General features: G+C 45.3%; 1 protein-coding gene across 4 annotated transcripts in view; it reads right to left on the reverse strand.

The window, feature by feature from the left end:
- Positions 1-13,699, reverse strand: part of LOC115121989 (FYVE and coiled-coil domain-containing protein 1-like) — a 64,563-nt gene that overhangs the window by 10,892 nt on the left and 39,972 nt on the right. For 3 of the 4 annotated variants that reach the window (XM_065006016.1, XM_065006015.1, XM_065006014.1), the window contains one exon: positions 13,097-13,234. In XM_065006016.1, coding sequence (XP_064862088.1) covers positions 13,196-13,234 — 39 coding nt within the window. In that variant the 3' untranslated portion in view covers positions 13,097-13,195. Of the gene's footprint in view, positions 1-9,488; positions 9,594-9,686; positions 9,823-13,052; positions 13,235-13,699 lie in introns of those variants that run through there. The other variant, XM_065006017.1, reaches the window with a different exon arrangement.

A 13,699-nucleotide genomic window follows, 5' to 3' on the forward strand; every position in this document is an offset into this window, starting at 1 on the left:
AAACAACCAAAGATTTCAAGACTAAAGGCTGGTTTATACTATGGGTGTGTTCATAAATTGAATCTAGAGTGCCAGAGTGTGCTCTAGTGTAGTAGTATAAACCAGCCTTTAGTCTTGAAATCTTTGGTTGTTTAGTACATGGCCTCACATGTGAATACTGAAATAGATGGGTGGGGCTAAAGCTTAAGTGGGTCCGTTGATAAATTCAGAGCGTTTTCTAGTAGATCTGAACGTTCTGACCTCACACTGGAGGCTTTGGCCGAAGAGTAGGGTTGATCTGAACGTTATGACCTCACAACAGCAGTCAAGCACCCAAGCTAACTGGCTAACATTGGCTAGCTACTTTCAGACACATAATGAGAGAACAGCTCACTCTGAGTATTTGGTCAATAACAAAAGTTTATCTCAATACTTTGTTAAATACCCTTTGTTGGCAATGACAGAGGTCAAACGTTTTCTGTAAGTCTTCACAAGGTTTTCACACACTGTTGCTGGTATTTTGGCCCATTCCTCCATGCAGATCTCCTCTAGAGCAGCGATGTTTTGGGGCTGTTGCTGGGCAACACGGACTTTCAACTCCCTTCTTATGAAGCCACTCCTTCGTTGCCCGGGCAGTGTGTCTGGGATCATTGTCATGCTGAAAGATCCAGCCACGTTTCATCTTCAATGCCCTTGCTGATGGAAGAAGGTTTTCACTCAAAATCTCACAATACATGGCCCCATTCATTCTTTCCTTAACACGGATCAGTCGTCCTGGTCCCTTTGCAGAAAAACAGCCCCAAAGCATGATGTTTCCACCCCCATGCTTTACAGTAGGTATGGTGTTCTTTGGATGCAACTCAGCATTCTTTGTCCTCCAAACACGACGAGTTGAGTTTTTACCAAAAAGTTATATTTTGGTTTCATCTGACCACATGACATTCTCCCAATCTTCTTCTGGATCATCCAAATGCTCTCTAGCTAACTTCAGACGGGCCTGGTCATGTACTGTCTTAAGCAGGGGGACACGTCTGGCACTGCAGGATTTGAGTCCCTGGCAGCGTAGTGTGTTACTGATGGTAGGCTTTGTTACTTTGGTCCCAGCTCTCTGCAGGTCATTCACTAGGTCCCCCTGTGTGGTTCTGGGATTTTTGCTCACTGTTCTTGTGATCATTTTGACCCCACGGGGTGAGATCTTGCGTGGAGCCCCAGATCGAGGGAGATTATCAGTGGTCTTGTATGTCTTCCATTACCTAATAATTGCTCCCACAGTTGATTTCTTCAAACTAAGCTGCTTACCTATTGCAGATCCAGTCTTCCCAGCCTGGTGCAGGACTACAATTTGGTTTCTGGTGTCCTTTGACAGTTCTTTAGTCTTGGCCATAGTGGAGTTTGGAGTGTGACTGTTTGAGGTTGTGGACAGGTGTCTTTTATACTGATAACAAGTTCAAACAGGTGCCATTAATACAGGTAACGAGTAGAGGACAGAGGAGCCTCTTAAAGTTACAGGTCTGTGAGAGCCAGAAATCTTGCTTGTTTGTAGGTGACCAAATACTTATTTTCCACCATAATTTGCAAATAAATTCATTAAAAATCCTACAATGTGATTTTCTGGATTTTTTTTCTCATTTTGTCTGTCATAGTTGAAGTGTACCTATGATGAAAATTACAGGCCTCTCTCATCTTTTTAAGTGGGAGAACTTGCACAATTGGTGGCTGACTAAATATTTTTTTGCCCCACTGTATAGTATAGCCATAGCCTAGCTATGTACAGTACCAGTCAAAAGTTTGGACACACCTACTCATTCCAGGGTTTTCTTTATTTTGACTATTTTCTACATTATAGAATAAGAGTGAAGACATCAAAACTATGAAATAACACATATGGAATCATGTAGTAAATGTCATGCCCTGATCTGTTTCACCTGTCCTTGTGCTTGTCTCCACCCCCCTCCAGGTGTCACGCCCTGATCTGTTTCACCTGTCCTTGTGCTTGTCTCCACCCCCCTCCAGGTGTCATGCCCTGATCTGTTTCACCTGTCCTTGTGCTTGTCTCCACCCCCCTCCAGGTGTCACGCCCTGATCTGTTTCACCTGTCCTTGTGCTTGTCTCCACCCCCCTCCAGGTGTCACGCCCTGATCTGCTTCACCTGTCCTTGTGCTTGTCTCCACCCCCCTCCAGGTGTCACGCCCTGATCTGTTTCACCTGTCCTTGTGCTTGTCTCCACCCCCCTCCAGGTGTCACGCCCTGATCTGCTTCACCTGTCCTTGTGCTTGTCTCCACCCCCCTCCAGGTGTCACACCCTGATCTGTTTCACCTGTCCTTGTGCTTGTCTCCACCCCTCTCCAGGTCTCACACCCTGATCTGCTTCACCTGTCCTTGTGCTTGTCTCCACCCCCCTCCAGGTGTCACACCCTGATCTGCTTCACCTGTCCTTGTGCTTGTCTCCACCCCCCTCCAGGTGTCACGCCCTGATCTGTTTCACCTGTCCTTGTGCTTGTCTCCACCCCCCTCCAGGTGTCATGCCCTGATCTGTTTCACCTGTCCTTGTGCTTGTCTCCACCCCCCTCCAGGTATCATGCCCTGATCTGTTTCACCTGTCCTTGTGCTTGTCTCCACCCCCCTCCAGGTGTCATGCCCTGATCTGTTTCACCTGTCCTTGTGTTTGTCTCCACCCCCCTCCAGGTGTCACGCCCTGATCTGTTTCACCTGTCCTTGTGCTTGTCTCCACCCCCCTCCAGGTGTCACGCCCTAATCTGTTTCACCTGTCCTTGTGCTTGTCTCCACCCCCCTCCAGGTGTCACGCCCTAATCTGTTTCACCTGTCCTTGTGCTTGTCTCCACCCCCCTCCAGGTGTCGTCCATCTTCCCCACTTATCCACTGTGTATTTATACTTGTGTTTTCTGTCTGTCTGTGCCAGTTCGTCTTGGTTGTTCAAGTCAACCAGCGTTTACTCAGCTCCTGGTTTTCCCCAGTCTCTCTTTTTCTCGCCCTCCTGGTTTTGACCACTTTCCTGAGCCTGCCTGCAGTCCTGTACCTTTGCCGCTATTTTGGATTATCGACACCTGCCTGTCTTGACCTGTCGTTTGCTTGCCCCTGTTGTTGCAATGAACATTGTTACTTCAACACAGTCTGCACTTGGGTCTTACCTGAAATGTGATAGTAACCAAAAAGTGTTAAACAAATAAAAATATATCTTAGATTTTAGATTATTCAAAGTAGCCAACCTTCGCCCAGATGACAGCTTTGAACACTCTTGGCATTCTCTCAACCAGCTTCATGGGGCAGTCACCTGGAATGCATTTCAATTAACAGGTGTGCCTTGTTAAAGTTAATTTGTGGAATTTCTTTCCTTCTTAATGCATTTGAGCCAATCAGTTGTGTTGTGACAAGGTAGGGGTGGTATACAGTAGATAGCCCTATTTGGTAAAATACCAAGTCCATATTATGGAAAGAACAGCTCAAGTAAGCAAAGAGAAATTACAGTCCATCGTTACCTTAAGACATGAAGGTCAATCTGGAAAATTTCAAGAACTTTTAAAGTTTATTCAAGTGCAGTCGCAACAACCATTAAGCGCTATGATAAAACTGGCTCTCATGAGGACCGCCACAGGAAAGGAAGACCCAGAGTTACCTCTGCTGCACGGGATACGTTCATTAGAAAGGGAAAGGGGGATACCTAGTCAGTTGTACAACTGAATGCCTTCAACTGAAATGTGTCTTCAGCATTTAACCCAACCCCACTGAATCAGAGAGGTGCGGGGGACTGCCTTAATCAACATCCACATCTACTATAATTTACCTTTATTTAACTAGGCAAGTCAGTTAAGAACAAATTCTTATTTTCAATGACGGCCTAGGAACAGTGGGTTAACTGCCTGTTCAGGGGCAGAACGACAGATTTGTACATTGTCAGTTCGGGGATTTGAACATGAAACCTTTCGGTTACTAGTCCAAGACACTAGGCTACCCTGCCGCCCCTATAGGACACCAATAAGAAGAGACTTGGGCCAAGAAACATGATCAATGGACAACAGACCGGTGGAAATCTGTCCTTTTGTCTGATGAGTCCAAATTGGAGATTTTTGGTTCCAACCGCCGTGTCTTTGTGAGAGGCAGAGTAGGTGAACGGATGATCTCCGCATGTGTGGTTCCCACTGTGAAGCATGGAGGAGGAGGTGTTATGGTGTGGGGTTCCCACTGTGAAGCATGGAGGAGGAGGTGTTATGGTGTGGGGTTCCCACTGTGAAGCATGGAGGAGGAGGTGTTATGGTGTGGGGTTCCCACTGTGAAGCATGGAGGAGGAGGTGTGATGGTGCTTTGTTGGTTACACCGTCAATGATTTATTTAGAATTCAAGGCACACTTAACCAGCATGGCTACCACAGCATCCTGCATGGCTACAACAGCATTCTGCATGACTACCACAGTATTCTGCATGACTACCACAGCATTCTGCATGACTACCACAGTATTCTGCATGACTACCACAGCATTCTGCATGACTACCACAGCATTCTGCATGACTACCACAGCATTCTGCATGACTACCACAGTATTCTGCATGACTACCACAGCATTCTGCATGGCTACCACAGCATTCTGCATGACTACCACAGTATTCTGCATGACTACCACAGTATTCTGCATGACTACCACAGCATTCTGCATGACTACCACAGCATTCTGCATGACTACCACAGTATTCTGCATGACTACCACAGCATTCTGCATGACTACCACAGTATTCTGCATGACTACCACAGCATTCTGCATGACTACCACAGCATTCTGCATGACTACCACAGTATTCTGCATGACTACCACAGTATTCTGCATGACTACCACAGCATTCTGCATGACTACCACAGTATTCTGCATGACTACCACAGTATTCTGCATGACTACCACAGTATTCTGCATGACTACCACAGTATTCTGCATGACTACCACAGTATTCTGCATGACTACCACAGTATTCTGCATGGCTACCACAGTATTCTGCATGACTACCACAGCATTCTGCATGACTACCACAGTATTCTGCATGACTACCACAGCATTCTGCATGACTACCACAGCATTCTGCATGACTACCACAGCATTCTGCATGACTACCACAGTATTCTGCATGACTACCACAGTATTCTGCATGGCTACAACAGCATGACTACCACAGCATTCTGCATGACTACCACAGCATTCTGCATGACTACCACAGCATTCTGCATGACTACCACAGCATTCTGCATGACTACCACAGCATTCTGCATGACTACCACATTCTGCATGACTACCACAGCATTCTGCATGACTACCACAGCATTCTGCATGACTACCACAGCATTCTGCATGACTACCACAGTATTCTGCATGACTACCACAGTATTCTGCATGACTACCACAGTATTCTGCATGACTACCACAGCATGACTACCACAGTATTCTGCATGACTACCACAGCATTCTGCATGACTACCACAGCATGACTACCACAGCATTCTGCATGACTACCACAGTATTCTGCATGACTACCACAGCATGACTACCACAGCATTCTGCATGACTACCACAGCATGACTACCACAGCATTCTGCATGACTACCACAGTATTCTGCATGGCTACCACAGTATTCTGCATGACTACCACAGTATTCTGCATGACTACAACAGTATTCTGCATGACTACCACAGTATTCTGCATGACTACCACAGTATTCTGCATGACTACCACAGTATTCTGCATGGCTACCACAGTATTCTGCATGACTACCACAGTATTCTGCATGACTACCACAGTATTCTGCATGACTACCACAGCATTCTGCATGACTACCACAGTATTCTGCATGACTACCACAGTATTCTGCATGACTACCACAGCATTCTGCATGACTACCACAGTATTCTGCATGACTACCACAGTATTCTGCATGACTACAACAGCATTCTGCATGACTACCACAGTATTCTGCATGACTACCACAGTATTCTGCATGACTACCACAGCATTCTGCATGACTACCACAGTATTCTGCATGACTACCACAGTATTCTGCATGACTACCACAGTATTCTGCATGACTACCACAGCATTCTGCATGACTACCACAGCATGACTACCACAGTATTCTGCATGACTACCACATTATTCTGCATGACTACAACAGTATTCTGCATGACTACAACAGTATTCTGCATGACTACCACAGCATTCTGCATGACTACCACAGCATTCTGCATGACTACCACAGCATTCTGCATGACTACCACAGCATTCTGCATGACTACCACAGTATTCTGCATGACTACCACAGTATTCTGCATGGCTACAACAGCATGACTACCACAGCATTCTGCATGACTACCACAGCATTCTGCATGACTACCACAGCATTCTGCATGACTACCACAGTATTCTGCATGACTACCACAGCATTCTGCATGACTACCACAGCATTCTGCATGACTACCACAGCATTCTGCATGACTACCACAGCATTCTGCATGACTACCACAGTATTCTGCATGACTACCACAGTATTCTGCATGACTACCACAGTATTCTGCATGACTACCACAGCATTCTGCATGACTACCACAGCATGACTACCACAGTATTCTGCATGACTACCACAGCATTCTGCATGACTACCACAGTATTCTGCATGACTACCACAGCATTCTGCATGACTACCACAGTATTCTGCATGACTACCACAGCATTCTGCATGACTACCACAGCATTCTGCATGACTACCACAGCATTCTGCATGACTACCACAGCATTCTGCATGACTACCACAGTATTCTGCATGACTACCACAGTATTCTGCATGGCTACAACAGCATGACTACCACAGCATTCTGCATGACTACCACAGCATTCTGCATGACTACCACAGCATTCTGCATGACTACCACAGTATTCTGCATGACTACCACAGCATTCTGCATGACTACCACAGCATTCTGCATGACTACCACAGCATTCTGCATGACTACCACAGCATTCTGCATGACTACCACAGTATTCTGCATGACTACCACAGTATTCTGCATGACTACCACAGTATTCTGCATGACTACCACAGTATTCTGCATGACTACCACAGCATTCTGCATGACTACCACAGCATGACTACCACAGTATTCTGCATGACTACCACAGCATTCTGCATGACTACCACAGCATGACTACCACAGCATTCTGCATGACTACCACAGTATTCTGCATGACTACCACAGCATGACTACCACAGCATTCTGCATGACTACCACAGCATGACTACCACAGCATGCTGCATGACTACCACAGTATTCTGCATGGCTACCACAGTATTCTGCATGACTACCACAGTATTCTGCATGACTACCACAGTATTCTGCATGACTACCACAGTATTCTGCATGGCTACCACAGTATTCTGCATGACTACCACAGTATTCTGCATGACTACAACAGTATTCTGCATGGCTACCACAGTATTCTGCATGACTACAACAGTATTCTGCATGACTACCACAGTATTCTGCATGACTACCACAGTATTCTGCATGACTACCACAGCATTCTGCATGACTACCACAGTATTCTGCATGACTACCACAGCATTCTGCATGACTACCACAGTATTCTGCATGACTACCACAGCATTCTGCATGACTACCACAGCATTCTGCATGACTACCACAGCATTCTGCATGACTACCACAGCATTCTGCATGACTACCACAGTATTCTGCATGACTACCACAGTATTCTGCATGGCTACAACAGCATGACTACCACAGCATTCTGCATGACTACCACAGCTTCATGACTACCACAGCATTCTGCATGACTACCACAGCATTCTGCATGACTACCACAGCATTCTGCATGACTACCACAGCATTCTGCATGACTACCACAGCATTCTGCATGACTACTACCACATTCTGCATGACTACCACAGCATTCTGCATGACTACCACAGTATTCTGCATGACTACCACAGTATTCTGCATGACTACCACAGTATTCTGCATGACTACCACAGTATTCTGCATGACTACCACAGCATTCTGCATGACTACCACAGCATGACTACCACAGCATTCTGCATGACTACCACAGTATTCTGCATGACTACCACAGCATGACTACCACAGCATTCTGCATGACTACCACATCATGACTACCACAGCATTCTGCATGACTACCACAGTATTCTGCATGGCTACCACAGTATTCTGCATGACTACCACAGTATTCTGCATGACTACCACAGTATTCTGCATGACTACCACAGTATTCTGCATGGCTACCACAGTATTCTGCATGACTACCACAGTATTCTGCATGACTACAACAGTATTCTGCATGGCTACCACAGTATTCTGCATGACTACAACAGTATTCTGCATGACTACCACAGTATTCTGCATGACTACCACAGTATTCTGCATGACTACCACAGCATTCTGCATGACTACCACAGTATTCTGCATGACTACCACAGTATTCTGCATGACTACCACAGCATTCTGCATGACTACCACAGTATTCTGCATGACTACCACAGTATTCTGCATGACTACCACAGCATTCTGCATGACTACCACAGTATTCTGCATGACTACCACAGTATTCTGCATGACTACCACAGTATTCTGCATGACTACCACAGTATTCTGCATGACTACCACAGTATTCTGCATTACTACCACAGTATTCTGCATGACTACCACAGCATGACTACCACAGTATTCTGCATGACTACCACAGTATTCTGCATGGCTACCACAGCATCCTGCATGGCTACCACAGCATCCTGCATGGATACCACAGCATCCTGCATGGATACCACAGCATCCTGCATGGATACGCCATCCCATCTGGTCTGCACTTAACCAGCATGGCTACCACAGCATCCTGCATGGATACCACAGCATCCTGCATGGATACCACAGCATCCTGCATGGATACGCCCATCTGGTTTGGGCTTAGTGGGACTATCCTGTATTTTTCAATAGGACAATGACTCAACACACCTCCAGGCTGTGTAAGGGCTATTTGACCAAGAAGGAGAGTGATGGAGTGCTGCATCAGATGACCTGGCCTCCACAATCACCTGACCTCAACCCAATTGAGATGGTTTGGGATGAGTTGGACCGCAGAGTGAAGGAAAAGCAGCCAACAAGCGCTCAGTATATGTGGGAACTCCTTCAAGACTGTTGGAAAAGCATTCCAGGTGAAGCTGGTTGAGAGTATGCCAAATGTGTGCAAAGCAGTTGTCAAGGAAAAGGGTGGCTACTTTTAAGAATTTTGTTTAACACTTTTTTGGTTACTACATGATTCCATATGTGTTATTTCATAATATTGAGGTCTTCACTATTATTGTAGAAAATAGTTTTTTTTTTTAATTAAAAAAAAATTAACGAGTAGGCTTGTCCAAACTTTTGACTAGTACTGTAATTCTGGCCACGGTGGTCATTCTGGTCTTGGTGAGTATTGGTCTGACTCACGTGAGTTCTCCACTCCTCAGCAGACAGATCTCTGCATCCTGAACAGCTCCAGTCTGGTCAGGTAGGTCCTCTGATGTGGTTTCTGCTGTACTGGCACCACCGTTGCTGGGCAAAACAAACATACAAACAAACGCTGATGTCAAAAATAGCATCAGGGAAGGGTTCTGAATGTGTATGTGTGTGTGTGTGTGTACTCACAGCTCTGCTGCCCCCTGGGGGTTGGTGTGAGGAGAGCAGGCAGTGAAGGAGAGAGAGTCACTGTTGGAAACATAATTAACTTCCTCTTCTGTTATGATGCCATATGCACCATCATCTGCCCTTGGCACAGCCAGGTCTGAGAGTGAGAGAGGGATCAAAGGGAACATAACATTAGACCAATTAGGATCTGGCTAAAAAAATACTTCAGATGTAGAACCCGTTGCCCTTTATGGTTGTGAGGTCTGGGTTCCGCTCACCAACCAAGAATTCACTAAATGGGACAAACACTAAATTGAGACTCTGCATGCAGAAATTCTGCAAAAATATCCTCTGTGTACAACGTAAAACACCAAATAACGCATGCAGAGCAGAATTAGGTGGATACCCGCTAATTATTAAAATTCAGAAAAGAGCCGTTAAATTCTACAACCATAACAAAGCCATCGCCTACAGAGAGATGAACCTGGAGAAGAGTCCCCTAAGCAAGCTGGTCCTGGGGCTCTGTTCACAAACACACCCTACAGAGAGATGAACCTGGAGAAGAGTCCCCTAAGCAAGCTGGTCCTGGGGCTCTGTTCACAAACACAAACAGACCCTACAGAGCCCCAGGACAGTAACACAATTAGACCCAACCAAATCATGAGAAAACAAAAAGGTAGTTACTTGACACATTGGAAAGAATTAACAAAAAAACAGAGCAAACTATAATGCTATTTGGCCCTAAACAGAGAATACACAGCGGCAGAATACCTGACCACTGTGACTGACCCAAACTTAAGGAAAGCTTTGACTATGTACAGACTCAGTGAGCATAGCCTTGCTATTGAGAAAGGCCGCCGTAGGCAGACATGGCTCTCACGAGAAGACGGGCTATGTGCTCACTGCCCACAAAATGAGGTGGAAACTGAGCTGCACTTCCTAACCTCCTGCCAAATGTATGACCATATTAGAGATACATATTTCCCTCAGATTACACAGATCCACAAAGAATTAGAAAACAAATCCAATGTTGATAAACTCCCATATCTACTGGGTGAAATACCACCGTGTGCATCACAGCAGCAAGATGTGTGACCTGTTGCTACAAGAAAAGGTCAACCAGTGAAGAACAAACACCATTGTAAATACAACCCATATTTATGTTGATTAATTTTCCCTTTTATACTTGGGTGGTTGTTTAACTTTGCACATCATTACAACACTGTATAAAGACATAATATGACATTTGAAATGTCTTCATTCTTATGGAACTTCTGTGAGTGTAATGTTTACTGTTCATTTTTATTGTTTATTTCACTAAGTTTTTATTATCTATTTTCACTAAACATATGTCTCCCATGCCAATAAAGGTCTTAAATTGAAATTGAAACGAGTGAGTATGAAATAATGTTTGTGGAACCATTCGTCTAATTTAAGAGTGTGTATCTGAGTGTGTATCTGAGTGTGTATCTGAGTGTGTATCTGAGTGTGTATCTGAGTGTGTATCTGAGTGTGTATCTGAGTGTGTATCTGAGTGTGTATGTGAGTGTGTATGTGAGTGTGTATCTGAGTGTGTATCTGAGTGTGTATGTGAGTGTGTATGTGAGTGTGTATCTGAGTGTGTATCTGAGTGTGTATCTGAGTGTGTATCTGAGTGTGTATGTGAGTGTGTATCTGAGTGTGTATCTGAGTGTGTATGTGAGTGTGTATCTGAGTGTGTATGTGAGTGTGTGTGAGTGTGAGTGTGTATCTGAGTGTGTATCTGAGTGTGTATGTGAGTGTGTATGTGAGTGTGTATCTGAGTGTGTATGTGAGTGTGTATGTGAGTGTGTATCTGAGTGTGTATGTGAGTGTGTATGTGAGTGTGTATCTGAGTGTGTATCTGAGTGTGTATCTGAGTGTGTATCTGAGTGTGTATCTGAGTGTGTATCTGAGTGTGTAGTGTGTATCTGAGTGTGTATGTGAGTGTATATCTGAGTGTGTATCTGAGTGTGTATCTGAGTGTGTATGTGAGTGTGTATGTGAGTGTGTATGTGAGTGTGTATCTGAGTGTGTATCTGAGTGTGTATGTGAGTGTGTATGTGAGTGTGTATCTGAGTGTGTGAGTGTGTGAGTATCTGAGTGTGTATCTGAGTGTGTATGTGAGTGTGTATGTGAGTGTGTATCTGAGTGTGTATCTGAGTGTGTATGTGAGTGTGTATCTGAGTGTGTATCTGAGTGTGTATGTGAGTGTGTATCTGAGTGTGTATCTGAGTGTATATCTGAGTGTGTATCTGAGTGTGTATCTGAGTGTGTATGTGAGTGTGTATCTGAGTGTATATCTGAGTGTGTATCTGAGTGTGTATGTGAGTGTGTATCTGAGTGTGTATCTGAGTGTATATCTGAGTGTGTATCTGAGTGTATATCTGAGTGTGTATCTGAGTGTGTATCTGATCTGAGTGTGTGTGAGTGTGTATGTGAGTGTGTATCTGAGTGTGTATCTGAGTGTGTATCTGAGTGTGTATCTGAGTGTGTATCTGAGTGTATGTGATGTGAGTGTGTATCTGAGTGTGTATGTGAGTGTGTATCTGAGTGTATATCTGAGTGTGTATCTGAGTGTATATCTGAGTGTGTATGTGAGTGTATATGTGAGTGTGTATCTCTGAGTGTGTATCTGAGTGTGTATCTGAGTGTGTATCTGAGTGTATATCTGAGTGTGTATCTGAGTGTGTATCTGAGTGTGTATGAGTGATCTGAGTGTGTATCTGAGTGTATAGTGAGTGTGTATCTGAGTGTAGTGTGTATCTGAGTGTGTATCTGAGTGTATATCTGAGTGTGTATCTGAGTGTGTATGTGAGTGTGTAACTGTGTTATCTGAGTGTGTATGTGAGTGTGGTGAGTGTTACCAGGTGTGTATCTGAGTGGTTGAATGTGAGTGTGTATGTGAGTGTGTATCTGAGTGTCTCTTCCTGAGTGTGTATCTGAGTGTGTATGTGACAGTACTGTGTATGTGAGTGTATATCTGAGTGTATCTGAGTGTAGCAGTGTGTATCTGAGTGTATATCTGAGTGTGTATCTGAGTGTATATCGTATCCATCAGGCTGACGGTGTTATCTGAGTGTGTAGTGAGTAGTATCTGAGTGTGTACCTGAGTGGTATCTGAGTGTGTATCTGAGTGTGTATCTGAGTATCTGAGTGTGTATCTGAGTGTGTACAGTGTGTAGACAGTGTGTATCTGAGTGTACCTGAGTGTGTACCAGTGTGTATCTGAGTGTGTATCTGAGTGTGACAGTGTGTATCTGAGTGTATCCTGAGTGTGTACCAGCTGAATGGATCTGAGTGTATATCTGAGTGTGTATCTGAGTGTGTATGTGGTCTCAACTGTGTTGCTGGGTTGCATGGTTTTACCAGGTTGGGGCAGAGGGTTGAAGGGTGTGTGTGGTGCAGTACAGGTCTCTTCCTGAGGATGGCGCTCTACCACAGCACTGTGCTGGCTGTAGCAGACTGAGCAGCAGCGCTCTCTGGCGCCCCCCTCCATCAGGCTGACGGTGTTACTGCAGCAGTAGTAGCAGAACCCATGGCCACACAGTCTAGAGAGAATACAGTTAGTACAGAGAGACAGTGAGAGGTACCTGACACCAGCTGAATGGACTGCTGCAGGAGAGCCAGTGAGAGGTACCTGACACCAGCTGCAGGAGAGACAGTGAGAGGTACCTGACACCAGCTGCAGGAGAGACAGTAAGAGGTACCTGACACCAGCTGAATGGACTGCTGCAGGAGAGACAGTGAGAGGTACCTGCAGGTGTGTCTGTGAAGCCACCAGCTGCAGGAGAGACAGTGAGAGGTACCTGACACCAGCTGCAGGAGAGACAGTGAGAGGTACCTGACACCAGCTGAATGGACTGCTGCAGGAGAGACAGTGAGAGGTACCTGACACCAGCTGAATGGGCTGCTGCAGGAGAGACAGTGAGAGGTACCTGACACCAGCTGCAGGAGAGACAGTGAGAGGTACCTGACACCAGCTGCAGGAGAGACAGTGAGAGGTACCTGCAGGT

This window comes from Oncorhynchus nerka, linkage group LG20 (assembly GCF_034236695.1).
Source record: "Oncorhynchus nerka isolate Pitt River linkage group LG20, Oner_Uvic_2.0, whole genome shotgun sequence".
NCBI classification, from domain to species: domain Eukaryota; kingdom Metazoa; phylum Chordata; class Actinopteri; order Salmoniformes; family Salmonidae; genus Oncorhynchus; species Oncorhynchus nerka.